This window comes from Heloderma suspectum, chromosome 1 (genome assembly GCF_057233095.1).
Source record: "Heloderma suspectum isolate Gila_16-S chromosome 1, 16-S_ref, whole genome shotgun sequence".
In the NCBI taxonomy this organism is placed as follows: domain Eukaryota; kingdom Metazoa; phylum Chordata; class Lepidosauria; order Squamata; family Helodermatidae; genus Heloderma; species Heloderma suspectum.
The window spans coordinates 378,158,811-378,186,796 of NC_139458.1; the positions used below are offsets into that span (position 1 = coordinate 378,158,811).

At 42.7% G+C, this 27,986-nt stretch overlaps 2 protein-coding genes across 14 annotated transcripts in view; one reads left to right on the top strand and one right to left on the bottom strand.

Annotated features, from left to right (window-relative positions):
• Positions 1–16,038, bottom strand: part of NLRC4 (NLR family CARD domain containing 4) — a 33,174-nt gene extending 17,136 nt beyond the window's left edge. For 9 of the 12 annotated variants that reach the window (XR_014786837.1, XM_084828366.1, XM_084828365.1 and 6 more), the window contains exons 1-2: positions 15,866–16,038; positions 1,664–2,040 (exon numbers count right to left, since the gene is read on the bottom strand). Coding sequence is in view for 9 of the 12 variants with exons in the window: in XM_084828366.1 (XP_084684492.1) it covers positions 1,664–1,967 (304 nt within the window). In the remaining 3 variants the exon portion in view is untranslated. Of the gene's footprint in view, positions 1–1,663; positions 2,041–6,995; positions 7,512–15,865 lie in introns of those variants that run through there. The other 3 variants (XM_084828373.1, XM_084828372.1, XM_084828364.1) reach the window with 3 other exon arrangements.
• Positions 16,039–16,253: 215 nt separating this feature from the next.
• YIPF4 (Yip1 domain family member 4) lies at positions 16,254–26,974 on the top strand. 2 transcript variants are annotated; one of them, XM_084828374.1, is made up of 6 exons: positions 16,254–16,460; positions 18,407–18,569; positions 19,892–20,063; positions 20,721–20,798; positions 22,344–22,457; positions 23,862–26,974. In XM_084828374.1, exons 1-6 carry the CDS (start codon positions 16,343–16,345, stop codon positions 23,997–23,999), a joined length of 783 nt encoding a protein of 260 aa, XP_084684500.1. In that variant the 5' UTR covers positions 16,254–16,342; the 3' UTR covers positions 24,000–26,974. The 2 variants fall into 2 exon arrangements, with proteins under 2 accessions (XP_084684500.1, XP_084684501.1); XM_084828375.1 differs by lacking the exon at positions 20,721–20,798.
• The last annotated feature ends 1,012 nt before the right edge of the window (positions 26,975–27,986 follow it).

Here is a 27,986-nt window from a genome sequence, read left to right on the forward strand (position 1 = left end):
TCAAAGGAGGAGCTCATCCTTGGGGGTGGAGGAAAATCATTCTGATAAACAAGTTTTGAAAAATGATCTAAAAGTTCTCTAGAATTTATAGAATTACCTTTTGAAAGGGTGTTTTAGAGCAGTGGTGTTAATATGCTTACTCTTTGGTAACACATAATAATGTTGAAATCATCACCAGCCATTAGTTAAAACCTACTGTTTGGAGGGGAAAATAACCGGTTTGAAAGCCACTAAATGGTTAATGCATGTAGGGAATTGGAGTGCTGGTCTTGGTTTTACCTTTGTCGGACTTTATTTTACATGTTTTAGCTGTAACAAGAAGATGCGTGTTAATATTAAGTAAGGTCCTGTTTAAAGCTTGCAGTTGTCTTCTGTCTCAAGTGTGGTCAGACAAAATTTACTCCACAAAAAATAATACCTAACATTTGCATGATACTTTTAAGTATCCATGACTCCAAACTTCTTCAAATGAATGATCTTGTAGTAATCCTTACAACAACCTTGTAAGGTATTACAACAACCTTGTAATAATTATTATTCCCCCATATTGTCAATGGGTGAACTGAAGTTGAGGGAGAGAGTGCCTTGGCTAAAGCCACCTAGTGAACTAATGGAAGCCAAGGAATGCCTGATTCATAGCTCAGTCTCTTATCCGCTACACGACACCAGACCTATAGTTTTACTTACAGAGAAAAATGGTCTTGGCAAGAAGGATAGGCCCAAATGTCCATTTCAGCACAAACTGACCCTAGTTTTAGATTTTTTTAGTAGGCTAAGTTAGTAGAAAGGAGGGCTTGGAACTTGAAGACGTTAGGTGGTGTCTAGCCCTAAAGTGCTACTCCAAGACTTTGTGGAGATAAAAGGCTATGCCTGGCTGCTTTTGCCATCAGTCCGTATTGGATGCAGAGGACACAAACTGTAAAGGGGGTGTTTTACTTATAACTCTTTAATGAGCTTCCGCTGTGCATTAAAAACATGGTTGTTCAGGCAGGAATTTGGGGTGGGTTAGGGTATTTTAGAAAATGTTTTTCTTGTAGAATTTTATTATTTTAAACCGCTTTATTATATACTTTGTACATCGCCCAGAGTGGCTGGGTGACCAGCTAGATGGGTGATTAATAAATTTAATAAATAAATAAATAAACCCCAAACCCTAGTGCTTCTCTAGATAGTTCTTCCTTGCAGTTGAATGGCACATGTTGAAGGTTAACTAGTCAACTGCTATGCATGTGTGTCTGTCTATCTATCTATCTATCTATCTATCTATCTATCTATCAGAGAGATCAAGCATTCTGTAGATAAAATGCATTTTTGTTGAAATCAGTTTATACTGCAATAGAAAATAAGAGTTCATCTAACTATTCAGCAGTAGGAAATAACATATCCCTAATGACGGTCAATGTACTCCCTAGTCTAGATCATTGTTAACACCATTCTGGCTGGCTTGGTGAAAGCAGGGAAGAAAACACAGATGTAGAAGGTAAGTGTTGCAGATCCTTCCTGTCCTTACAAGATTCCAGAGGGAAGGTACAGGGGGCCATGCCAATCTTAAGGAAAGAGGTAGAGAACTTCTGCACTTCCCTGTAAGACTGAACAAGACTTTCACCATATAGCAGAAATTAGTCTGTCCTGAGAGTTGAGGGTGTCATATTGTTCTACTTACGGTGTCCCTGTAGAGTCTGAAAAACGAAAAAATCTATTTTCTCCAGTGCTTTAACCAAAAGTTCACAGGCTCTTTCACCTTTTTTCAGAATTAAGTGTATCAAACTTCTTGAAGCATCCTGCCTAGTCTTCTGGCAAATGATGATATCTTTTTCTTCATCAGACAAAACAGTTTTTGCAAAAAGGTCATCCATAATTTGCTTGACAGTTGGCATCCCCATTCTTTGAATAAGTTGTACACTATTTTTCTGTATGAAATCCAGTGAGGAGGAGGAATACTTCGCATCTCGAGCTGGTCCTGACATGATCAAATCAGTTCATCTGTTGAACGATGAACATCAAGTTGGTTTGACTGCAGGTCAAATCTTTAAGGTTTACCTATCAGAAATATTTTGAGAAAAATAAGGCAGATAAATTATTATCATATGAAGTTGCTGGTGACTGAGATAATAAATTAGTGCATCCTAACAAATATTAGCACTGAACAATTAGATAGTTACTGAATTTGAGAACCACTTTGGATTTTCATAGCAATCTGAATCACCTAAAAAGCTAATATCCCAAGATTCCCAGATAAAGAACAATTCCCTTCGTTAATGAAGAAGACAGATAATTGTTGAATGCTCCTATAGTTATATGGGAGATTCAACTAACTAGATTCAACTAACTATAAGAACCTTGGAACTAAATTAGACACTCAGTTTGAATGGGCTTCCAGTGGAATTTTATAAAACTTAAATATCTTGCTGATTCCTTTACACAATCATTTAAATGAGTGTAGAACAGTACTTAAATTGTCCAATTGTAGAAGAGTGCAAAAAAAAAAAGCACTACACAAGAAAGAGAAGGATCTTAAGCAAACGGCATACTGGCCTATATTGTTAATAAACTAAGCTCATACAATGTTATATAACTGATGTTAACTTACTTGAAGATTGGATTACTATTATATAAAACCATTCAATACAAAGAAGTATAGCAATATTTAAATCCAAATGTGAATGTGAGAGCTATCTAAAGCATTTCTCCAATCCTACCCTCAGAATTGCCCTAATGAGACTCAGGATGCAATAACTAAATAAATGGTAAACGCTCTTTTAGAAGGGCATTTTAACAAAATTCCATACAATTCTAGATTGTGCCCATGTGGCACTGGGTTGGTGGAGGATTTCCTTCATTATCTGTTTAACTGTCCTCTTTCCTCCACAATTCGAATAAAGTTTTTAGATCCAGTCCTTACAGGGAAAAACATTTGGTCTGATTTGTAGAAAGTTGGGGGGGGGGTAACATCACATAATAAGTTGATTTTATTGGCAGTGGGGGACTGCTGTTATAGCAACTAAACTTCAAGTCCATTTTTTTACTCTCCCTGAGGTATAAGTTTTACTTATTTTGAACAGTTATTTTTGATGGTTTTTTTAAATTGTTCTTATCATATTGTACTTTTATTGTATTCTTTGTTAGTTTTTGTTTTGTCTTGTTGTAACCCATGGTTGTAACAGTAACATTTTATTTATTCATTCATTCATATAGCAGATTGCTCTGGAGGGTCAGGAGACTGTCAGAACGGATCTGTGAGCTGCATGGTAGGGTGTGTAGTGGAGAGGAGAGGAAGGAGAAGTCTTGTTGTGCAAGCAGAAATCCGCTCATGCAATGTTGGATGTTGCACGCAGGCTTACAGTATTTGAAATATATCCTGTTGCATTTATTTATTTATTTATTTTATTTATTTATTGCATTTATACCCCGCCTTTCTCCCTCTCGCAAGGAACTCAAGGCGGCTTACATTATCCTCCTCCTCACCGTTGTATCCTCACAACAACAACCCTGTGAGGTAGGTTGGGCTGAGAGTCTGTGACTGGCCCAAAGTCACCCAGTGAGCTTCCATGGCCAAGTGGGGACTAGAACCCGGATCTCCCGGCTCCCAGTCCGTCACTCTCACCACTACACTACACTGGCTCTCTTACCTTTTATAATTAAAAAACAACAAAATCCTATTACTGATAAGTCTACCTTTATATATTGTTGTATACAACAGGCAGGCAGCGTGGGATCTTAGAACATTCATTGTTTATGAGAGGTAATGCTGAAAAATCTCCAGCCCCTCTGAAGAGGAGTTTAAGAGAAAGTGTATAATTTCTTTGTTCAGGACAGGAGATGAATAATAGTGCAACCCTGTGCATGTGTATACAGTGGTAAGTCTCAATTTGTTCAATGGGACTTACTCCCAGGCAAGTGTGAATAGGGTTGCAGGTGGGGAGAACAATCGTATTTGGGGAGGAGGGGAAGAGTCTGTGGTGGAGGAACTACCATTTCCTAAGCCCTGCACTAGCTAGGATAGAAGGGTGGTGGTGGCTTTTCTTCCATATTCCCTGATTTTTGCCACTGGTTTGTCTTTTAACACACACCCTGCCCCCCTGCCCCCCCCTCCTGCCGCCACCTGGTTGGTCTCAGTGGAGGGAAAGTAAGTACACCAGCTTCACCGCTGGCGTACCTTCCCCCTCCACTCCTGGGCCGTCTCCAGGAAACGGAGAGGGGTTTGGATTTGGAAGATCCAAAAGTTTTGCTCAATCCACATCTGACACGTACCCCGAAACATGTCCCTTTTGCTCTTACTGCCATCAGAGCAGTGACTGTGGGGGGCGGGCAGGCTTTCTGCTGCTATCTAGGGAGGGCCTCTGCAGGCAGACTTTCCTCTCTGCCTGTGGAAGCTGAGGTTCACAGCATCCTCTGGCTTCTCCTGGGATGCCCTTGTAGGGACTGCAGGATTGCAGCCTAAGTTGCTCTGAGCCTCTGAATAGTGGAAGGAGGCAAGCAGGATGTATTTTAATAATCAAAACCATATTGCATCTGTTTTTGGATGGAAATTACTTACTTTTACAGATGCGAAGTTCTTAAGTCAAGTCATGCAAAAGGATATATTGTACCTGGGCTGAAGTTCAAGAAACTTCACACTATATCTTTCTCTATACTCAAATTCAAAGTATGACTAATCAAAACCTATATGTCAGAATCCAGTGTTCAAACAAAGTAAAGTACTTCCATGTTCCTTCTGAAAGGGAAGAGATGTGTCACAGAAACAGCAATATTTTGAGACTGACTTTTAATGACCAAAATATTTGTACACCATCTTTGTGCTCTCTTAGAAATCACACTCTGCTACAGTATGCCCCCAAACCATAGGTTTTGTGGTATGATATTTTCCAAACATGAAGGGCCATCCTTGGCACCCCAAAACGGTCAACGTTTTGAAGAACAAATTTTCTCAAAGGAAACAGTAAACTTCCAAAGGCAGGCCCAACCTTTTAGCAGGACAAGAAAAGGATATGCTTCTGGCAACAAATATGATGTGCTCTTAGAGTGCAACCCTATTCTCCCAGGAGAGCATCCAGGGGCCACAGGAGTCTTCAGATTCCCCCATCTGAGGCTGTAGACACTGGTGGGACCTCAGAAGGGGGGCTCCCACCTGCTCACAGCTGCTGCAGAAAGAATCACGCTGGCTGCTTTCCGAGGTATGTAAGGGGGCATTATGGGGGGTAGGGAGAGGCCAGGATACAAGAAATCCTGTGGCCTCTCCAGCCCCAGTCCTGCCCCCGCCAGTGTGGCCCCTCTAGATGGGCTCAGATGCCTGTCTGGAGAGAAAAACAAAACATGGAGGCTGGTGTGCTGAAAATCAGCTGTGTCGCTCCTCCCACCCTACTGGCTCTAGCTCAGCAGGTCACTGGGTACACAGAAGCCTTCAAGTTCAGAGGCTTCCTTCTCTATTTATTATATTTTTACCACCTAGTGGAGAGGCAGAAAGAGACAGCACTTGGATTTTCTGCCTCAGGCACCAAAATATTTTGGACCATCTCTGAAATTCTCCATATATTGGCTCAACTAACAGGTATGCAGGGAACTAGATTTGTAGTATATTATGAAAGCAATAAATATGATGCCGCCGTCAGCAAGTGGCACTCTTGGGTAGCTTGAACTGTAAGCAATGGACAGAGCATCCAATGGTCCTGGGGAGAGTGTCCCAGGGATATAGTGGACTCGTCCTCCTGATGCCGTAGGTATTCACTCCTACAACCCAGGCAGGGAGGGTGAATCTGAGGTCAGGCCATTCCCCCTCCCCCTTGTAACAGCTGCAGAAAGCACCATGGTGGCTGCTCTTCCAAAGTCACAATAGTGACCTCAGGCGACTTCAGAGAGGTCAAGAATGGGGCATTCTGGTGGGCTGGGAGGGAGAGGAGAGGCATGGATCCATAGGGTCCTACGGCCTCTCCATCGCTGATCCTGCCCACCACTGGTAAGTGAGCTAGATGAGCGCAGGGGCCTGTCTGGCTGGAGTTTTTTGAGGATGAGGAACAGGAGGCAAAACAGCCTCCTTCATTCCTCCCATACTGCCTGGCTCTTGCCAGCAGGAAATAGGATAGATGGAATACTCCAATCTCAGAGCCCTCTGTCTATCAGGAGCACAATCTATGACTGCAGTCCTGTTCATGCTTACTTGAGAGTAAGCCCTGTTAAACTATGGAGGAACATAAGAACACAAGAAGAGCCCTGCTGGATCAGACCAAGGGTCCATCTAGTCCAGCATTCTGTTCACAGTGGCCAACCAGCTGCCCACGGGAAACCCACAAGCACGACACGAGTACAACAACATCCTCCCAGCCATGTTCCCCAGCAAATGATGTACATAGGCATACTGCCTCTGATACTGGAGGTAGAATATAGCCATCAGCACTAGTAGTCATGTCCACTCCCCTTTTAAAGCCATGCAAATAGGTGGCCATTACTACATGCCGTGGTAGCGAATTCCAATGTTTGACTGTGCGCTGAGGAGAGCTGAAGTCTGTGGCATGGAAAGGAGATTAACATCAGTTACCTTCCAGTTCCAAAGTTCTCTTCCCCACTCCAGAGAGGGACAAGTATGTCTAGATCTCTCTCCTTCCTTCCTTCCTTCCTTCCTTCCCTCCCTCCCTCCCTCTCACTGGAGAGGGAGAAAGATGGTAACAAAAAGGCCCTCTGAATATGTAAAAATGCCTTTCCTTCAAGTGCCACAGGGCTCCAGCAGTGGGGGCATAGCAACTTGTCTGGGGTGGGGTCACGTCCTCCTTTGCTTGAAGAAGTGCCACGTGTGTGCGTGTATGGAAGCTGCTTCTCTCCCTGTCCCTCTTTCTCAAGACAATTCACAGATGCAAACAGAAATAACCATGGAAGACATTTAAGACACATTTGTTCAAAGAATACCCATCTCTAGTTACATTTATTCAGAGAATGCTAATCTAAAGACTGTTGCCTAGGCACACCTGGCATGTTAAAAATAAATCGGACAAAAGCAAATTTACCTCCTTCCAAACGCTGTCAGGAAAAAGTGTCATCAACATGGAGCAATGTTAAGTTCCTTCTTATGGTCAGTTTCATTTTAACCTACTTGCACCATTTCCTCTTTGCAAAGGGGGTTGCACAATATCCATTCAATATCAATGTAGCTCACAGCAATGTGCAAAATGCCATATAAAGGATTAATGAATAAGTGCCTCTTAGAGGGACAAGGCAATTTAGCTTAGCAGTTGCAGGATGGGCAGGGAAAATACTGAATGATGAATTCATTCATTCATTCAAAATGTTTTAGGGGCAAGCTCTCACTCAGCAACATACAAAGAGGAATGACAGAAGATACAAAAGGAATAATGGATAGGTGTACCATTACTAAGAGGAAAAATACTGGGCATCTCTACACCAACCTAAAATCCTGCATTTAAAACGGGGCTTTCTCCTTCCGTTTTAAATGCAGGATCACAACTCCCTTTTTCACCCACTTCCTTTTCCCCCTCCCCTTTCCCCCTCCTTCTCCCCGTATCTGAGTCTTCCATAATCTTTCACTGATCTTGCTCCTCTTCTTGCCGCGTTTCCGGAACACAACAGGGTTATTTGATAGCTCATTATCTGCGATCTATTTCAAAATGGAACAAAGGAGGCCCTGGAGGGTCATGGTGTCATGTAAAGAGCCTGCAAACTTCCGTGAAGGAGCAATCTCAAATCGCTAGGGGTGCACAAAACCCACTTACCTGGTCTCGCAGCTTTTTGCGGTGGGGGGGAGGCACTTCCCTGCTCTCCCCCCGAAGTTCAGGCCGGGGGGGGGAGGCTTCCTGCCTCGCCCGGCCAAAATTCAGGCCGGGGGGGAGGCTTCCCGCCTCGCCCGGCCGAAATTCAGGCTGGGGAGGAGGCGCCTCGCCTCGACCGGCCGCGAAATTAAAAGTTTTTTAAAAAAAACAACGCCCCCGTGATAGGCTACGTGACGATTAACGTAGCCTATCACGGCTAGATCTGCAAAGTCAGCCATGATAGGCTACGTAAATCGTCACGTAGCCTATCACGGGTGACTTAAAAAAAAAAAGCGCGTACGCAAATGGCGGCCCCCATAGGGAGCCGCCATTCGCGTCACTTATTTGGTCGCTGTAGTCTACGTAAATCTTTACGTAGACTACGGCGAAAATAAGGGCAACGCAAATAGCGTTGCCCTTATTTTCGCCATAGTCTACGTAATCTTTACGTAGACTACAGCGACCAAATAAGTGACGCGAATGGCGGCTCCCTATGGGGGCCGCCATTTGCGTACGCGCTTTTTTTTTTTTAAGTCACCCGTGATAGGCTACGTGACGATTTACATAGCCTATCACGGCTGACTTTGCAAATCTAGCCGTGATAGGCTACGTTAATCGTCACGTAGCCTATCACGGGGGCGTTTTTTTTTTTTTAGTTTTATTGGAATGGCGGCAGCGGCAGCCGGTCGAAAGATCGGCTGCCGACCCCGCCCCTGACGCAGACCCGTCGAACCGCTGCCGGGACCCGCCGCCGGGAGGGACATTCGGCAAAGGTAAGTCCCGTCCCGGGGGGGGTGCGGAGAATTTCTCCCCGAAACTTGTTCGGGGGGCCGAACACGTTGGCACTCGGCCCCCCGAAGTTTCGGGGAGAAATTCTCCGCCAACCCTACAAATCGCAGGATAAAAGCTCCGGGTGAAGAAAGCCACTGAATCAGACAAGCCATCCACATTCTTAAGGAAAGGCTGCAGTGAAGAAATCAGTTTCCAAGACCTTCTTAACGGCCTTTATTGAGGGAGCTAGGTTCCATAACTCTGGGGCCACCACCAAGTAGACCTTTTTTTCCCTTGCTCACAAATCTAACTGACTTTACTAGCTGCACACAAGCAGGACCTCTGAAGGAGATCTGAGTCTACAGATAGGACCATTTGGGTGACCTTAAGCAGGGATGGGCAGAAGGTAGATCTGTACTGTTAGATCTCTGGGTGATTTGTAGTAGATCCACAAGGATTTCTAATTCCCATTTGTTTAACAATAACAGCAACAAAATTAACCCCTCCCCTAAACTATACTGTTGAAAAGAAGAAAGCTATCTCCTATCTTAAGGAGCGCCTCCAGCAACACCAGACAGGCCGCTTAACAAGATCAGCCTCGGATGGCCTTCTCTCTGTCCCATCAGCCAGGACAGCTAGACTGGTGGGGATGAGGGAGAGGGACTTTTCTGGGGTGGCCCCCACTCTGTGGAACTCCCTCCCTAAGGAACTCCATCACGCCCCCTCTTTAATGAGCTTCCGCCATGCATTAAAAACATGGTTGTTCAGGCAGGCATTTGGGGTGGGTTAGGGTATTTTAGAAAATGTGTTTATTGTAGAATTTTATTGTTTTAAACTGTTTTATTATATGGTGTACATCGCCCAGAGTGGCTGGGTGACCAGCCAGATGGGCGATTAATAAATTTAATTTAATAATTTTAATAATAAGCTGGAGGTAACCAGCAGTGGGAGAACTATGAGCTCCGTTCACTTCTGATACTCAAAACACATTATTTCATTCTAGGTGTGTGTTTTGCACCAAGCTCTGGTTGGTTGATCTTGGGGAACTAGTCAAAACCAAAGTAGCCTGCCAGTTCACCTCCACCTTAATGTAACCTGGTCCCAAGCCATTTAGGGCACAATCTTACACATGTTTAGATAGAAAAAAATCCTACAAGTCCCAGGGTGTAGGAATGCTGGAAGTTGTAGGACTTTTTTCTGTCTAAACATGCACAAGATTGCACCTTAAGTCTGATACCTGCTGCTGTCTAAACTTGCATAGGATTGCACCCTTTAAAGTTAAAACCAGCACTGTGACTTGGGCATGGAAATGTGCTGTTAATGAATGCAATTGGCCCCAGAAAGGTGTTACATATTCAGAGTTTCTGGGCCCATTAGGATGCGGTCAGTTTTTTCACCAACAGAGGTTTCCGTACCATGTTTAAAGGCAGCCCTTTGTAAAGCACTTTAAGCTTAGAGGTAACTAGTGTATGGGTAACTGAGGCCAGGTCTGGCTGCTCGAGATATGGCCCAGCTGGTATACAGGCCTTATGCTTATTTTGTCTCTCAGACCACAAAATTTCAAGCCTCTATTGTAAAGCAAATTAAAGCCATTACTTCCCCCTCTGGAAAATTGCAACATCTGCCTGTTCCACCAGAGCAAAGACAACATTTTTGACACAGAGTTTACATCTCTCAAGACTTCAAGTATTGCAGATTTAGACATAGCTACGAAATGGAAAAGCCAAGTTGCAGCACGTTAAGGGGAAGTTATAAACCTGCTCAGCTTTTTGTGAACTACATTCTACTCACTGGAACATGATCACAGGGTATAGAGCTTCCTACTAAAAGACAAACATTCTGTATTTCAAAATTGGAACATCTGTGACCATTGAAAGAAAAATAAAGGATTTTGCATATGCAATAAATGATGCAAATTAGGTGAATTGCCTCATATTGAACTTCCTTTGCATTATTTGTTTGGACTGCACACTTTACTTCTTGTGAATAATTGGGAACATCTTTGCTCCATTTTTTCGACTCGTGACCTGGAGTACTGCAGAAGCGAAAGGAAAAAAATGCACAAAAGCAGAAAGATACAGACTAGGATCCCAGGAGAAGAGTTTGACTTCTTAACTAATCATAGTGTCCAATCCCTTACACTGAAAAAGGCACTTAGCTACTATCCTGATTTTGAAACCTGCATGGCTAGCAGAAACTAATGACCATACCAGGCTTGTCTCAAAAACCATGAGGGATAGACACTTGGGAAGTCATCAGATATTTTGGTGCCTTAGGTAAAATATTAAAATACCATGCCGAGGCCCCTTCATGGATCACTGCCTTGTTGTGGCGAAGGGGCTTGCGTAACTCAGTGAAGCCATAAGCTATGCCGTGCAGGGCCACCCAAGACGGACAGGTCATGGCAGAGAGTTCTGACAAAATGTGGTCCACTGGAGAAGGAAATGGCAACCCACTCCAGTATTCTTGCCAAGAAAACCCCATGGAACGTATCACAAGGCTAAAAGAGATGATGCCGGAAGATGAGCCCCTCAGGTCGGAAAGTGTCCAATATACTACTGGGGAAGAGCAGAGGGTATTTCCAAGTAGCGCCAGAAAGAGTGAAGCGGCTGGGCCAAAGCCGAAAGGACACTCAGCTGTGGATGTGTCTGGTGGTGAAAAGAAAATCCGATGCTGTAAAGAACAATATTGTTTAGGAACCTGGAATGTAAGATCAATGAATCAAGGTAAGCTGGAGGTGGTCAAACATGAGATGGCAAGATTGAACATCGGCATCTTGGGAATCAGCGAACTAAAATGGACAGGAATGGGCGAATTTAATTCAGGTGACCATCATATCTACTATTGTGGGCAAGAATCCCTTAGAAGAAATGGAGTAGCACTCATAGTCAACAAAAAGGTGGGAAAAGCAGTACTGGGGTACAATCTCAAAAATGACAGAATGATCTCAGTACGAATCCAAGGCAAACCATTCAACATCACAGTAATTCAAGTCTATGCCCCAACCACTGATGCCGAAGAAGCTGAGGTTGATCGGTTCTATGAAGACCTACAACACCTTCTAGAACTAACACCAAAAAAAGATGTCCTCTTCATCATAGGGGACTGGAATGCTAAAGTAGGAAGTCAAGAAATCACCGGGATAACAGGCAGGCATGGCCTTGGTGTACAAAATGAAGCAGGACAAAAGCTAATAGAGTTTTGCCAAGAGAACACGCTGATCATAGCAAACACTCTTTTCCAACAGCACAAGAGACGACTCTACACATGGACATCACCAGATGGTCAATATCGAAATCAGATTGATTATGTACTTTGCAGCCAAAGATGGAGAAGCTCCATACAGTCAGTCAAAACAAGACCTGGAGCTGACTGTGGCTCAGATCATGAGCTGCTTCTTGCAAAATTTCGGCTGAAATTGAAGAACGTAGGGAAAACCACTAAACCATTCAGGTATGACCTAAATCATATCCCTTATGAATATACAGTGGAGGTGAGGAATAGATTTCAGGGATTAGACCTGATAGAGTGCCTGAGGAACTATGGACGGAGGTCCGTAACATTGTTCAGGAGGCAGCAACGAAATCCGTCCCAAAGAAAAAGAAATGCAAGAAAGCCAAGTGGCTGTCTGATGAGGCTTTACAAGTAGCTGAGGAAAGACGGGAAGCAAAAAGCAAGGGAGAAAGGGGAAGATATATCCAACTGAATGCAGAGTTCCAGAGAATAGCAAGGAGAGACAAGAAGGCCTTCTTAAATGAACAATGCAAGGAAATCGAGGAAAACAACAGAATGGGAAAGACTAGAGATCTCTTCAAGAAAATTGGAGACCTCAAGGGAACGTTTTGTGCAAAGACGGGCATGATAAAGGACAAAGAAGGCAGGGACCTCACAGAAGCAGATGAGATTAAGAAGAGGTGGAAAGAATACACAGAAGAACTATAAAGGAAAGATCTTAATGTCCTTGATAGCCATGATAGTAATGTCCTTGATAGCCATGATAGTGCGGTCACTGAACTTGAGCCGGACATCCTCGAGAGTGAAGTCAAGTGGGCCTTAGGAAGCATTAGTAACAACAAAGCTAGTGGAGATGACAGTATTCCAGCTGAGCTATTTAAGATCCTAAAAGATGATGCTGTTAAAGTGCTGCATTCAATATGCCAACAAATTTGGAACACTCAACAATGGCCACAAGACTGGAAAAGGTCAGTTTACATTCCAATTCCAAAGAAGGGCAACGCCAAAGAGTGTTCAAACTACCGCACAATTGCGCTCATTTCACATGCCAGCAAGGTGATGCTCAAAATCCTACAAGCTAGGCTTCAGCAGTATGTGAACCGAGAACTACCGGAAGTACAAGCTGGGTTTCAAAGAGGCAGAGGAACTAGAGATCAAATCGCCAACATTCGCTGCATCATGGAGAAAGCAAGAGAATTCCAGAAAAACGTCTCTTTCTGCTTCATTGACTATGCTAAAGCCTTTGATTGTGTGGATCACAACAAACTGTGGCAAATTCTTAAAGTGATGGGAGTACCAGACCACCTTACCTGTCTCCTGAGAAACCTGTACGAGGGTCAAGAAGCAACAGTAAGAACCGGACATGGAACAACCGAGCGGTTCAAAATTGGGAAAGGAGTACGACAAGGCTGCATATTGTCACCCTGCTTATTTAACTTATATGCAGAGTACATCATGAGAAATGCCAGGTTGGATGAATCACAGGTCGGAATTAAGATTGCTGGGAGAATTATCAACAACCTCCGATATGCAGACGATACCACCCTAATGGCAGAAAGTGAAGAGGATCTAAAGAGCCTCTTGTTGAGGGTGAAAGTGGAGAGTGCAAAAGCTGGTTTGAAACTCAACATTAAAAAAACTAAGATCATGGCATCTGGCCCTATCACTTCCTGGCATATAGAAGGGGAAGAAATGGAAGCAGTGACAGATTTTACTTTCTTGGGCTCCAAGATCACCGCAGACGGTGACTGTAGCCATGAAATTAAAAGACGCTTGCTCCTTGGGAGGAAAGCTATGGCAAACCTAGACAGCATAGTAAGAAGCAGAGACATCACCTTGCCAACAAAGGTCTGTCTAATCAAAGCTATGGTTTTCCCAGTAGTAATGTATGGCTGTGAGAGCTGGACTATAAGGAAGGCTGAGCGCCGAAGAATTGATGCTTTCGAACTGTGGTGCTGGAGAAGACTCTTATGAGTCCCCTGGACTGCAAGGAGGTCAAATCAGTCCATCCTAAAGGAAATCAACCCTGACTGCTCATTGGAAGGACAGATACTGAAGCTGAAGCTGAAATATTTTGGCCACCTAATGCGAAGAGAAAACTCTCTGGAAAAGACCCTGATGCTGGGAAAGACTGAAGGCAAAAGGAGAAGGGGACGGCAGAGGATGAGATGGCTAGATAGCATCACCGATGCAATGAATATAAACCTGAGCACACTCCGGGAGAGTGCGCAGGACAGGAAGGCCTGGCGTGCTATGGTCCATGGGGTCACGAAGAGTCGGACACGACTGAACGACTGAACAACAAACCATGCCGAGGAATTGCAACACCTAGAGCAGCTCCCCAATCCAGCCCCCAAAGCTCTCCCAGATGAGCACGCCCCTTTCCCATCGCCACAGCCACTTGACAGTCCCCTTGGCTTTGATCTCCCATTCTTACATGGTCTTTGTATGAAAATTTCTATTTCCTTCAAGCTGGATTTGGGGCGGGGGGAGGAGGGTTTCTGGAACACACTGTGTGCTTTTTCCATGCATCCTGGCAACATCCTGACCTCGGGTGACTTCAGGCATTCCAGAACACTTTGGCTGAATCTACACATAGCAGTTATACTGTTATCATACTGTTATCATTACTATTGATGCCCACTGATGTCATGTATACCAATAGTTATGATAACGGTATAACTGCTATGTGTAGATTCAGCCTTTGATGCCTATGTTGCTGTATCGGAAAGGTCCTGGTACTGCCTCATTTAAGCTCCCACTTGGTCATGGCTAAACTTTGCTCAGCTTCTTTGTCAGCTCACTGTCATGACTAAGTTTCAGTAACAATTGCAAAGACTTCTTTATGTTGGGGGTGGGGGGAGTGCAAATCAGTTTTATATTTTGACTTTAATGTCAAGTAGACAAACATAAGACATGAGTAGGAAGTCTGAGTCTGTGCCTTAAGTTCCTGAATAGGGGGGTTATCTTTGTATTGAGGTGGGGGCTGGATTAGTGGCTTTACTTTTTTGCGTTTTATTTTTGGCTTGGACCTTTTGAAGGCCATCTGAAAGTGCAATGTGACTTACTTCTGAATAGGCATGCATAGGATTGTGCTGTGCTTCTTTGGCAAATTTTAGGCTGTGGTTTTGAGGTTCAGTATTGAGGTTGATTCACTATTCTTTTTGACTTGGCGTTGAGGATGCTATCTGAAAGTTCAGTGGGGCTTACTTCTGAGTAGGCATGCTGCCAGTCTGATACCTGTAGTAGAGGCAGAGTGCCAAGACGGGAGACCAGCACCGACGTCCTTAAAGTCCAAGGGCAGACTTTTTTTTTATCACATAGCTCTCCCGTTATGATTTTTTAAAACACCCCCCCCCCCATAAAATCCTCTCATCTTTCACAGTTCCTTCACGTATTCCTCAGGACCTGACTGTGCTCTTGGTTGCACAGCTGTTTTGCATACGTATAGAAATGCCATGCCTCTGGCAATAACCACTAACCTGCTAAACCTAAGAACATAAGAGCCCTCTGGATCAGACTGAAGGCTGATCTAGTCTAGTGTTCTGTATGGGAAGCCCACAAGCAGGACATAACCACAATAGCACCCTCCTGCTCGTCATACAGGCACAATGGCTCTGATACTGGAGGAAATATATAGCCATCATGACGGGCAGCCACTGATAGCCTTCTCCTACTTGTACAGTTACACTGCTTTCACATCCTTTCTATGGTTTGCCCAGTCAGCACAGCAATGAACACTGTGTTTCATTAGTAAAGTCGTTGTTGGCTGCAAAAATTAGAGGTGCAGGAAAAATAGCGCAGGAGTGTCCTCTGGTGGTGTAAAGGCAAGATTAAACAGTGAAAGAGGAGCGTGGCAAGAAGGTCACAGAGGGAGACATCACAAAATATGTACCCAGAGAAAGCAGTAGTAGTCCTTTGACAGTAGCCAGAGAAAGATCTAGGGTTAGATCCAGATTTGGTCATACTTAAGAGTGGACCCACTGAAATCAACTGGACTGAAGTTAGTCATGACTAAATCTGGATCCGTTCCCTAGGGCCTGGGCAGAAAGGGGCAAAAGAGAACAGAAAGGGCAGGAATTCTGGACCAGGCTTCGTGAGCTCACATTTTCTCAGGGGCTGCATCGACAGGCGATTAGTAGGCGGCGTTTCCATCGGGGAACAAACCAACGAAAATCGAAATGAGGGGGAGGTTGGCGCTCCAGTGGCCGAGGCCACGCTCCTCCCCCTCCCTTTTAGCAACCAGAGCGTGCATAAACAAATCCATTTCCTCCTTCCTAATCCCTGGCACGGATTTAACCAATCATCAAGCACGATGACTCCACAGCCCAACGAGATTCTGCTCGGAGGCGGGAAAGGCCACGGCAATCAGGAAACGTTTCCTGACAGCCAATCCAGGAGGGCGTTACAGACGCCCAATCGGAAGGGCGGTCTCACTGTTGTCGCTCTGCCTGTCACTCAAGAGGCGGCGGCGGCGGCGGCCTCCGCCTCTTCGGGTTGCTGTTGGCGTGCTGCCCGGTGGCTCCGCTCCGTCGTCCCTTCGTTCTCCGGCCGGGCTTTCGAGGCCCTACGCGGGCGGGGCGATGCAGCCACCGGGTACCCAGCAGTCCCCTCTCCCCCCCGCGCCGCCGCCGCCGCCGCCGCCGCTCTACGCGCCCAGCAACGGCGACTTCACTTTCGTCTCCTCGGCCGACGCCGAAGGTAAGACCGGGGAGGGGCCGCGGGAAGTAGCGCCCCGCGCCGAAGCTGCGGCGGGGGGGGGGGGGGAGGCCCGTCGGGCTTTTCGGGCTTTTCTTCTGCTGACTGGGTGTGGAAGCAGGATTCCGTGTGAACACTCCGCCTCTGAGCCTGGTGGCCCAGCCTGGTCTGCGTGGCAAAGGCACCAGCGTGGAGAGGGGGCGGCCTGGACTCAGAGCTGGTCCCAGTAAGGAAGTCGGGAGAGCTTCCGTGGGGCAGTTTCTGGTGGGAAAGGAACATGCAAGTTTTTGAGTTACACTGAATGGGGAAAGGAACAAAGTGAAACATACCTGAGTTCAGCCATGTAAACGTTGCGGGGTGCTCCGTTGCGGGGTCCTCCTGTTAAGTCTCTTTCACACACGCACACCTGTAGATGTGGCAAACAGGTTGCCTGTATTGGCATGTCATGGGCACAGATTGCTGGCTTGTGTGTACAAATCATTGTACATGTAGAGCAAGCCAGACGTGCTGGGTTTTCATCATCCCCAGTGATCGTGGCCAGTATGCTGGATGGGGATGATGGGAGTTGTGGTTTGGAATGTTTAGAGGGCACCAGGTTGGGAAGGCTGACGTAGATGATGTTGGAAACTTGTTCTTCTGGCATCCAGTTAACATGACTGGTGTGTGCATGTGCATTTGGGGGTGTGGAACTGGTTGTGTGAGTGGGCTGTACTCTCTCTCTTTCCAGTTTACTAGATCTCTGAGGCAAAGATGGCTGACTTCTGTATTCTCAAGAAGCACTGTGTTCTTTAGACAGTGGACTATCATAGTCAGTGTATACCAGATATGCATTATGTTGCACAGCTGTTTCTGCATCTACTACGCACATCAGTGTGCTTCCTTGGATTGGAATGATAATATGGCAATCTGTTTCAGTGAAGTAATATTTTAAGGCTTGGAGTATGTGCTGTGATATTTTTGTTTTTGTATGGCTTAATGGAATTGTTGCAGTGCACTGTCTGACAGTATTGGTGACTGTAAGGCCTGCAGAAAGGATGAATACATAGTGCGTCATCGCTGTAATGTAACCATGGCTATCTAAGCTTTCAATATGGTGGGAATGGCAGGCCCAGTCCAGTCTCTCCCAATATGAATTTGTAGGCAACTTCATTCCACAGAAGTAGGCTGTAGCTGCAATTAATATTTTAGTCTTCCACAGTGCCAGTATGCTAGTACTTCTCTCCAATATGCCACTTCATATGTGAGGTAGAGATAAAATGTTTAATCCTGGTAAGAGAATTACTATTTATAATGAAAACAATGAAGAGTCTTGTGGCATGTTAAAAACTAACAGATTTATTATGACTTTTGTGGACTACAGCTTACATCATCAGATGCCCAAAGTGATACCCTGAGGTAAAAGTGTGTGTATACACCTATACATGCTGAGGTGGGGGTTGCAGTAGAATTGTAAACAGCAAGGTCAGAGGGAATTGAGATACAGAAAGTACAGACTGTTAATGTCCTTATTTACAGTAGCCATTTATAAAGTACTTGTTGGGTGACAAAACAGACTCATCATTGCAATAAGGTAATTATTGCTCTTTGTACTTTCTGCATTTCAATTCCCTCTGCACTCCCTGTTTATAACTTTACCTCCTTCAGCCCCCAAAACATGTGTGGATACTTCTAACTCAAGATAACATTTCATGCACCTGCGGAAGTGGGTTGTACTCCACAAAAAGCTTAGGCCATAGCAAATTTGTCAGTGTTAAAGATGCCACAAGTTTCTTGGTTTTCACAGTAACAGACTAACATGGCTATCCCTCTGGAAGCTCTTCTAATTACCTTCCCTATAGTTTTGGTATGTTTCACTTTTAAGGAGAATATGTATCATAGTTTTCCTATTCTGGAATATAGGGCTATGTTCTTGTCTGGCTTCTCATAAATGTCTCATTTTCCCTGTCAAGATCTGAGTGGTTCAATAGCCTCTCCAGATGTGAAGCTCAACCTTGGAGGAGGAAGTGGGGAATTTATCAAAGAATCTACTGCAACTACATTCCTAAGGCAGAGAGGATATGGCTGGCTTTTGGAAGTAGAAGATGATGACCCTGAAGATAATAAACCTCTCTTGTAAATAAACATTACTCTGAAATTCTTTGTTTAGTTCTGTATATTAAGCAGATTACTTGTTTTAAATCGGTGTCAATCTTGTGTGATTGGTAGACAAGGATATAAATGAAAAATCAATAATATGGCAATGCCAAAGTTGAAGGCATCCTATGCAGAGCAGATGTCCTATACAAAGCGCTCTTCTGCATTTTGGCTAGACAGGCTTTTTGCCCATCTGTCTGGGGTGCATTGGAGTGGGAGGGAAGGAGGTTGGGGAGCTCTGGGGATATGTTGCATCCCTGCCCACCCAGTCTCCTCCCTGCCCACCCACCTATTCCCATTACCCCTTCTCTGAGGTCACCTGTGCGATTCTCTTTGCGTTGGCTGTGATGGGGGGTGGGGCGGGGGGAGCACTGATTCCTGGACCTGTAGTTGGAGCACTGTCTCCAACCTCGGATCCAGGAATCCAAATTATCCCATGGCCCCCTACAGACTTTGTCTAGGGGGGCCATAGGATTGCTCCCCCATTCTTAAAATAATTATTGACATTTGGACACAAAGTGTCATTTAAATTATTCTTGAGTCTTATTCAGGAAGTCTCTTTTACATTATAGGTAAAAGTTTGAATTCTGGACCACACATCACTTGTCATAGAATGTAGAAGTAGTAAATTCAGCTAACATGTCCTTAGATCAAAATATACATAACTCAGATCTTCAGTAGAGATATTATATGAATTTGATGGAAAACCAGGTTTGTTTTTTAAATGGCTAGAAGCGCATATGATAGAGAATTTGCTTGTGGTAGGGAGGGGGTGGCAGCGGCAGCACATGTCCTCTTGCCTCAGGCAGCAGGACATCTTGTGATGTTGCTCCCATGTGGCCAGGAGGAGAAATTCTGTCAAGTTTAGTTTCAGTAAATCTGGGCTTAGTATTACATTCAAATCAGGAATCCTGATTGGAAACAAACAATGGTTTTGAACCAAAACAAGTCAGTTTTTGAACCCATGGTTTGAAGTTGTTTAGAAATTGACCATTTATTTTAAACCAGGGTACCTGGTCTTAAGTCAAGATTCTTTAAAAGTGAAGTAATTTCAGCAAAATCTCTCTTCCCAGCCATGCAGGAAGGGAAGGCAAGGGGACGAGCCTAATGTTTCACTTAGGCTTGTTGAGGCATGTCCATGTAGTACTAAATCATGTCTGAATTGGGTCACTGTAACTGGAATACAAATACATCTGAATGTTCTATATATTGTTAAGCTTCTTAGTAAATTGTGTTTTGTTTTCTGGTGTTCAAACAATTTCATGGGCATTTTATGGAAGTTCTATTTTTTTTAACTTTAGGGAGGAGTTAGACATTGATCTGAAGGATATATACTACAAAATTCGGTGTGTCTTGATGCCAATGCCTTCTCTTGGATTTAATAGACAAGTAGTAAGAGATAATCCTGACTTCTGGGGCCCTCTGGCAATTGTCCTATTCTTCTCAATGATCTCATTATATGGGCAATTCAAGGTGGGTAAAGAGCTTTATCTTAAATAGCTGAACTATGCCATGGTATTGATTAGTTGAACAGCGTATTAGTTTTGCATACACCTTCATATATAAACTGAAATACTCTGGAAAATAACTTTGCAAACCTCTCTGGTTCTTCTTCACCTAGTGGTTCTTGTACCTTCTTTTAGTCTAACTCTCTTGCTAAAATTGTATTTATTTTCGTTTGTATATTGTGCTGATGGTGTTTCTAATCAGAGGAATAGAGATAGAGTGGCTGTACATGCTGCTGTTGCTCCCTAGCAGCTGATGTTTAGTGACATGCTGCATTTGAACCTGGAGACTGCGTAGAACCATTATTACTGGTAGTTAGTGCCTTCAAGCCCCGCTTGTGAACTTCCCAGATGGTCCCTTTGTTGACTATGATGCTAGAACTCTGCAAGTACCCATGGACTTCTGCCCACAGTGAGACCCCCATGGTTGCATGCACAAGATTGCATGGATAGACTGAAGCAGTGACATTTCCCTGAAGTAATGGGAGTGTATTTGATCTTTTTTCCTACCTATATAAAAAGATAATAGATGACTTGTAAAAATAAATAGTTTACAGAAAATCAGTGAAAATTAGACTTCATGAAAAGAGGCAATATTGACTAGACTCTTTACAAATTTCTTAAGGTGGTATCCTGGATTATAACTATTTGGATATTTGGATCCTTGACAATCTTCCTGTTGGCAAGGGTTCTAGGAGGAGAGGTAAGAATCTTACACAAGTAAACTTGGTCTTTGTATCTGAAACTGGGTGTTCAGGACATAATAGGGATTATGCTGGTGTACTACCTTCCCTACTGCCCAGTAGTCTCCCTTCCTGAGCTAGCCAGGTTGGTGTCGGGTGGTGCTGGAGTCTCCTAGGCTTTTTGGGGGGGACTTCAACATACAGGCTGAGGCCGCCTTGTTGAGAGTGGCTCAGGGCTTCATGGCAAACATGGGTCTATTCCAGTTGTTATCTGGCCCCATTTGTTTGGGTGGGTGAACTTTTGATCTGGTTTTCTGTGTTGGGTGGGATGATAGTGACCTGAAGATGAAGGAACTTTTTAAAGTTCTGTTGTCCTGTACAGATCAATATCTGGTGAGGCTTAGACATTAGGACTCTGAGTCTCTGGAGGGGTGCGGGACTGATTAAAAAGATCTGCCCCAGGAGGCTGATGGATCTGGATGGGTTTCTGACAGCTCTTGCAGAATTTACTGTCACCTTGGCAGGCAATTCTGTGGTTGAGCTTTGGAATAGGAAAATGGCCTGTCCAGTTGACATGATTGCTCCTGAGAGTCCTCTCTTGCCAAATAGAACCAAACAATGGGGCAATGAAGTGAGTGGGACAGCAACTAGAGTAGTGTTGATGAAAACTCGAAGCAAGTCCGACTGTACATGGGCTGGAGCTCATTTGAAAGCCTGCTCTGTGGTAGTGAGGGTGGCAAAGAAATTGCCTAATGGAGTGTCACCCAGTGGAGCATTTTTAGGTGGTCAAATGCCTATTACACTCTAGACCACAAGAAGAAAATATGAACCACTTGATAGTCTGTTGTGACTAATTTGTGCAACACTTTGCAGATGAAATCGATTGCATCTGCGCCAACGTGGATGCCATACTAACTATGGCATAGTTGCTACAGGTCCAGTGGCCTCTGCATGTTCTCTGGTTATAATGGATACTTTTCAATTTGTACACCCTGAGGATGTGAACAAGATCCTTGTAGAGGTGACACCTACCATGTGTGTGCTAGACCTTTGCCCTTCCTGGCTTAAAAAAGTGGGCGGAGAATGGGAGGCTGGCCAAGTGGGTAAGGGTAGTATTGAACACCTCTTTACAGCAAGGTGTGATTTCATCTTGCCTAATTAAATAAATAAATAAATATGAAAGCCCAACTTGAATGACCTTAAAATTGGTTCTAGCCATATGAATTTTCATTGTTGCATTGCACAGTAATCTTGTCCGAAACGCCTTGAAAAATAGTTCTTGGCTGCTACTGTTGGCTTCATTTAACAATATAGCTGGAAGAGCAATCTAGAATGTGTAGAATATAGAAGGGATTTGATTCTTTCCCATGGGGCTTACAGGTGACGTTAGACTGACAAAGCAATTATATAGGGAGAAAATAGCAATTAATAGAAGAGGATTTTGAGAAGTAGCCACCTAACAAAATGTTAATCTGAGCAGTCATCCTAAATGGTTTGTTATTGTTAATAAAGACTGTGAATTATTGGAAACAATGTCTGTAATATTGTTACTTTCAAATTTGCAGGTTGCATATGGCCAAGTTCTCGGAGTTATTGGATATTCTTTACTTCCTCTTATTGTAATAGCACCTGTGCTTCTGGTGGTTGGATCATTTGAAGTTGTTTCAACTCTAATAAAAGTAAGTTTGACATTATCTTTGACAATAAAAATATCCATTTTATTTTTTTTCTATGGTGAAGTGCATCTTTCCTTCATAAGCAGTGTTTTGTGGGTGGGTGGGCAGGTGGAGCGGGGGGGAGTTTCCTACAATTTGGACCATGAATACGCAGTATTGTTTTAAATCCTTTATAACAAAAGGTCACAGGTTAGGATGTTTCATCTACGGGGTCTGTAGATCTTGGAATTCAGATTCTAAGGACTACAGTACTCAGCAGGTTGGACTAAAGCAGCAGAGCTCTTCTGCAACATCAGATTAGCTAAAACAAAGGAATCCTTGTGAATAGAGATTCATTGTGATATCAGAGCAGATTACCCAGTAATTTCAAGAGGAGAAAGCAAGTGTGGAGGGAATTTGGGTCATTCAGAAGGGGTGTTTTGGAGAAGCTAATCACCCTTTGCTCTTAGCAAAAGGGTAACTCTGGATCCAACCCATAAATATATATTTTAAATCAGCCTTTTTGGTGCCCTCCAGATGTTTTGGACTGTAACTCCCAGCATTCTTGACATTGGCCATGCTGGGTGGGGCTGATGGGAGCTGAAGTCCAAAACTACTGGACGATACCCAGTTTAACTTGTGTAAACTGCCCAGAGAGCTTTGACTAAGGGGAGGTATAGAAATGTAATAAATAATAATACCCAGTTGGGGAATGCTGTTTTTAAATTACTGATTTTTGTTCATGTTGTTTAAAACCAACTTGGTTTTAAAGCTTAAATAGTCAAACTCAGCTGTGGACATTTTGGGAGTTCTAAAATAGCTACTTGAATTTGTTCCTAATGGAAAGGCATGAAAGAGTTAATTTTAAAAGATGGTCCACAGTATTAGTATTATATATTGAAATGTGCTTATTTTCAAACTAAATGCTCTAAAAAAATATTTGGGAACTGACATCTGTAAATGTTGTGACACAAATGTTAAAGGAGCTTAATTTGCAATATTCCATCTCCTGTATGGCACCATTCCAGTGCAGAGTTGGCTGATAATAGTAGAGGACCATGTGACAACTGCAACTTTCATGTGGTGCTTGGTTTTGTGAAAGGTTTCAAATCATTTTTCTGATGCAGCTTTGTTAATTGAATATAACAGTTGTGGAAGGCACCCATATGAACTGATTACTTTTTCAGATATTGTGAATTAGCCAGTCATTTCAGAAATCAAAAGGTGGCAAGAAAAAACCTGTAAGAATGCCTGACTTTCCAATTTTATAAACCCACTTGCTTGGTTCCACTGATTTGAACAGACCTTGATTTAAAGTACTTGTACCTAGTCACAACTTGTTCTGCTTGTTCCAGATATAAATTTTGCTCTTTGGGGGAGTTTGGGGTTCCTTGCTGTGGTAACATTTCATCTTCTTATTTTTGTCAGCTTTTTGGAGTTTTTTGGGCTGCGTACAGTGCTGCTTCTTTATTAGTTGGAGAAGAATTTAAAACCAAGAAGCCCCTCCTGATCTATCCCATCTTTTTATTGTACATTTACTTTTTGTCCTTATATACTGGGGTGTGACCTGCAGTGTTTGGACAGGAATAATGTCTTGCTCACCATGAAGACTGATGAAATGTTGACTGATTGGAGAGAGAAATGACTGTGTCATGTCCAGCTGTCAAATTTTCAGTGGTAATCTAAATATATCTGTGTATATTATGTAAGCAGTTTTAGTTACATTAGAGATTTATAAGAGAGTTTTAGGTTTAAACTTGTTACATTTTTATTGAACAAAAGTAAGAATGTTGTGTGTTTATAACTCAAAGTTGCAGAATAACAGAGTGATACCCTGTGCTAAAAGCACTAGGACAACGTGATTGATATGTTAAATTGAAGTGGAATTCTGATTAATGGTAATAGTTCAAACATTCAATTCTTACATTTGACACTGCAGATTCTGTAGATATATTTATGAATCAGTCCTGACTATTCAGACTAGTAACCAAGCCATGACACTTAATGTGGTCCCTTTCACACTCTTGATTTGGCTGTTGAGTTGTTATAAATTCTGTCTTTAAAAGAAGTATGTTAATGTCAGTCATCCATATATGGTTTACATATTTCATTGTTAAGGGGATTTACAGATTCTATAACAATGTGGAGGGGATTTACAACTGTTTGAATTAGTCCTTTTTTTAAACCAGCTGTATGTATGCCATAAGAAAATATTCTTTTACAATATTGATTTTGAAATCTCCACAAAAAGAGTTGTTTGGGTTTTTTACCCACAACCTTTATGGTAGTGGTGTTAAGTGGGGAGAAAAGTTTAAATAAACCTTAAGATTCTGAACAATGTCTTACAATGGAATAAACAATGCTTCTCCAAAACTGTACTTGTTTTTATAACACCTTATTGTGCGGTTTTGACGTAATACTGTTTGTTGTGGGGGGATACGCTATTTTGGGGGGGGATAGTAAAATGATACCTTTAATAAGGACTTCAGACCTTATGAACAAGAATTACAGCATTTAGGCTTTGATAGTAACGAAGTTAAATTTGTCTTTTAATTACTAGGATTATTATGACTTGAGTATATTATTGAAATGGCTATTTAATGTTGGTGCAAATTATCTTTAACAACAAAGAAAAGTTATCAAAGTCATATTCTTAAAGTAAATACTTGTTTAGTGTACTTCAGTGTCCAAAGTACATGAATCCAGTCTGCCTATGGAACTCTGTGCATATAAGCAGACTCATGCATGTGTATCATTTTTCTGGGTTGGGAACCAATAAATTGAATGTGCATCCAATTGCCAATCCAAGTAAGGATACAGTCAGTACTTGTATTGCTTTGAGTGGATCAACCTTTGGAAGCTCATCCCCCACCCACATTTTTGGTACCTGGTCTTGCGTTAATGTCTCGTTTAGAATATGAGCTTAATGAGAGCCCTTGACAACTGGAACAACTGAAAAAAAATGAAATCTATACCTTGCAAAATTGCTAGTATATTAAACTGGTTGGGGCAGGGGGAAGGAAGATTACTATTAGGCATTTGGTCTAAAACTTGTTCATACTGTGTTCTACAGAAGTTACGTAACATTTATTCTAATTGAATTGAAGTAAAACAAACAATTGTGCAGTGTTTGCTATGATATTTCATGTATGAATGCTTGTGCCTATATATTGATATCATTTTTATTCACTGAATTTCAACTTAGTCCAAATTAGTACTGGGGAACCAACTGCTGAATTCTTACTTCATATTCTTTAAGGACACAATCTTATACATGATTAGAAGGAAAAAAGACTTACAACTCCCAGCATTCCCCAACCAGCCATTCTAGCTGGGCAACACTGGAAGTTGTATGACATTTTTCTGTCTAAACATGCATAGGATTGCGCCCTAAGCCAAATGCTACGTTTATTGTGATATCACATCACTTGGCAGATAACATTGAGACCTCAATCCTAAACATTACCTTATTTCTGTGGAACCTAATTCCAAGTAATCAGTGTTCAGGATCACAGCCTTAGTCATCTTTGTTAGAATTTTCTTTCTTGAATGAGCTCCTGTGAGTCGACCCCCATTAGTAAAATAAGAACATGGGAAGGCTTTATATGTGTGCCTTCTATGAAGTTGTATATTATAAGAATCCAGGAACAACTCAACATATCTTCACCTGATGAATGGAATGACACATACATCACCATTTTCCATGTTAAGTGATACATACAAGCTTTGAAATTACACATCTCCAGTTAAAAACAGCACATGCTCAGCACTGGTGTCACCTTGTGGTGGCAGTTTTTAGACCCATGTTTGAGTAAGTGTCTTCCTGTCTTTAAGATTCTTGGAATTTGACAAGGAAAATCAATTGGCATGTAATATTTTTGAAGGAAAGTATACATATAAGGAAGTACACACAATATCACTTCTGTTTAATATTTAAATAGCATTGCAACTTTAACCATTTAATGACTAGCAGATGGATTCAAGTCCTTTTTCTAGCTTTGCAGTAGATACACATGTTTAGATGTAAGACGATGGTATGACCATCGCTACTGATGGGGAACAATAAAAATGTCCATATGCAGCGGGCCAGTCATCAACCTCTACTTAACACATATGCATCGAAAAAACAACTAGCTGCTCATGGCTGTTACTTTCTTAAGCTTTTACCCTAGAAGATTGTTTGGATTAAAGTGTATATTTGGACTTAACATCAATTTTTATACACACGCAAAGAATTGCATAATATTTCAGAGGTGAAATATCTCTTACATATGCTGTGCAAAGAAAAGTCAACAGTTATTGAATGGTTTCAACAGTTTGTTTTGTAACATTACATTTGATTAATTCCTGTTTTTAAACTAGGCATAAATGTAAATACAGTAAATGTATTTTATAAAAAATTGGAATTAAATTTGTTTGCAGAATATATAGAAAGCTTATTTATACTCTCTAAACCAAGGGATAACTATCCACATTTCGTATGTTTAACTTCTGTGTTTCTAAGAATGTAAATAAATTTTTAGGATTATTGAAAAGATAAACTTTTGTCATATTTGAAAACATGTAACATTTCTGTTTGACATCAACTCAAAGCAATTCTTTTGACATGAACCACTTTTCACTGCTCAAGGATATGGATATAAATGTGGGATTTGAGAGTTTGATACATCCTCTTCTGTGTTCATATTAAATGTTTTGTCCTGGAGAAGACTAATTCCAGTTTACAAACACGTTTCCCCGTATACTTGATAGCTGTTTCGGGGTGAAGACATCACTTTGCTTTTTAAATGAGACGCAACCTTTTTCTCCTTTTCCCATTTACCTTCATTAAAACATTTGCACTCTACTAATGTAGACAGCATCTCACCATTGTTTTGACATTCAAAGCCTTCATTGGCAAAATTTCTAAGAATTATTATGGTGGGTAGTAACACAGCTTTAGGAATTTCACAAACAGTTAAAACAAATAAAAATTTTAATAGTATATATGCTGACATTGTTTCACTGTCCTGTCTTGCAGAGAACTATCTGCCCTTAGCCAATGATTTCAATGACCTTAGGTATACCTAACAGCATAAGCGTGAACTGTTACTCTTATCTCCTTCCGAGACAAAACTCTTGATAGCTATTAGGAAGTCCAAATGGGTATAACCATAGACTGGGCTTTAGAGACCCCAGATTACACTAAGGGAGCAATCCTACCGGGATAGGCAGCTGCCTCAGAACTCGGAGGCGACTGCCTATCCAATGCAGGGCAGGGCAGAAGTGCTGTGGGGATCATCCCCTCCGTACTTCAGCTGCCCTGCATTTGCAGCTAGACAACCAATTTTGGCTGTCTAGCTGCAGGGAAGCAGCTGCCGGACAACATGTTGGATGTGTCGTACCGGCATTTCTGCCTTTCCCGCCCCAGAATGCCCCCAGGAACACCCAGTTTTCGCTGCTCTGTGCTCCTCTTCCGAGCACAGAGCCATTCCAAGCTGCTTGCGAGGCAGCACGGGGGGGGGGGGGTCGGTTCTCAGGGAACTGACCTCGGAGTGCTGGCTCTGAGATCAG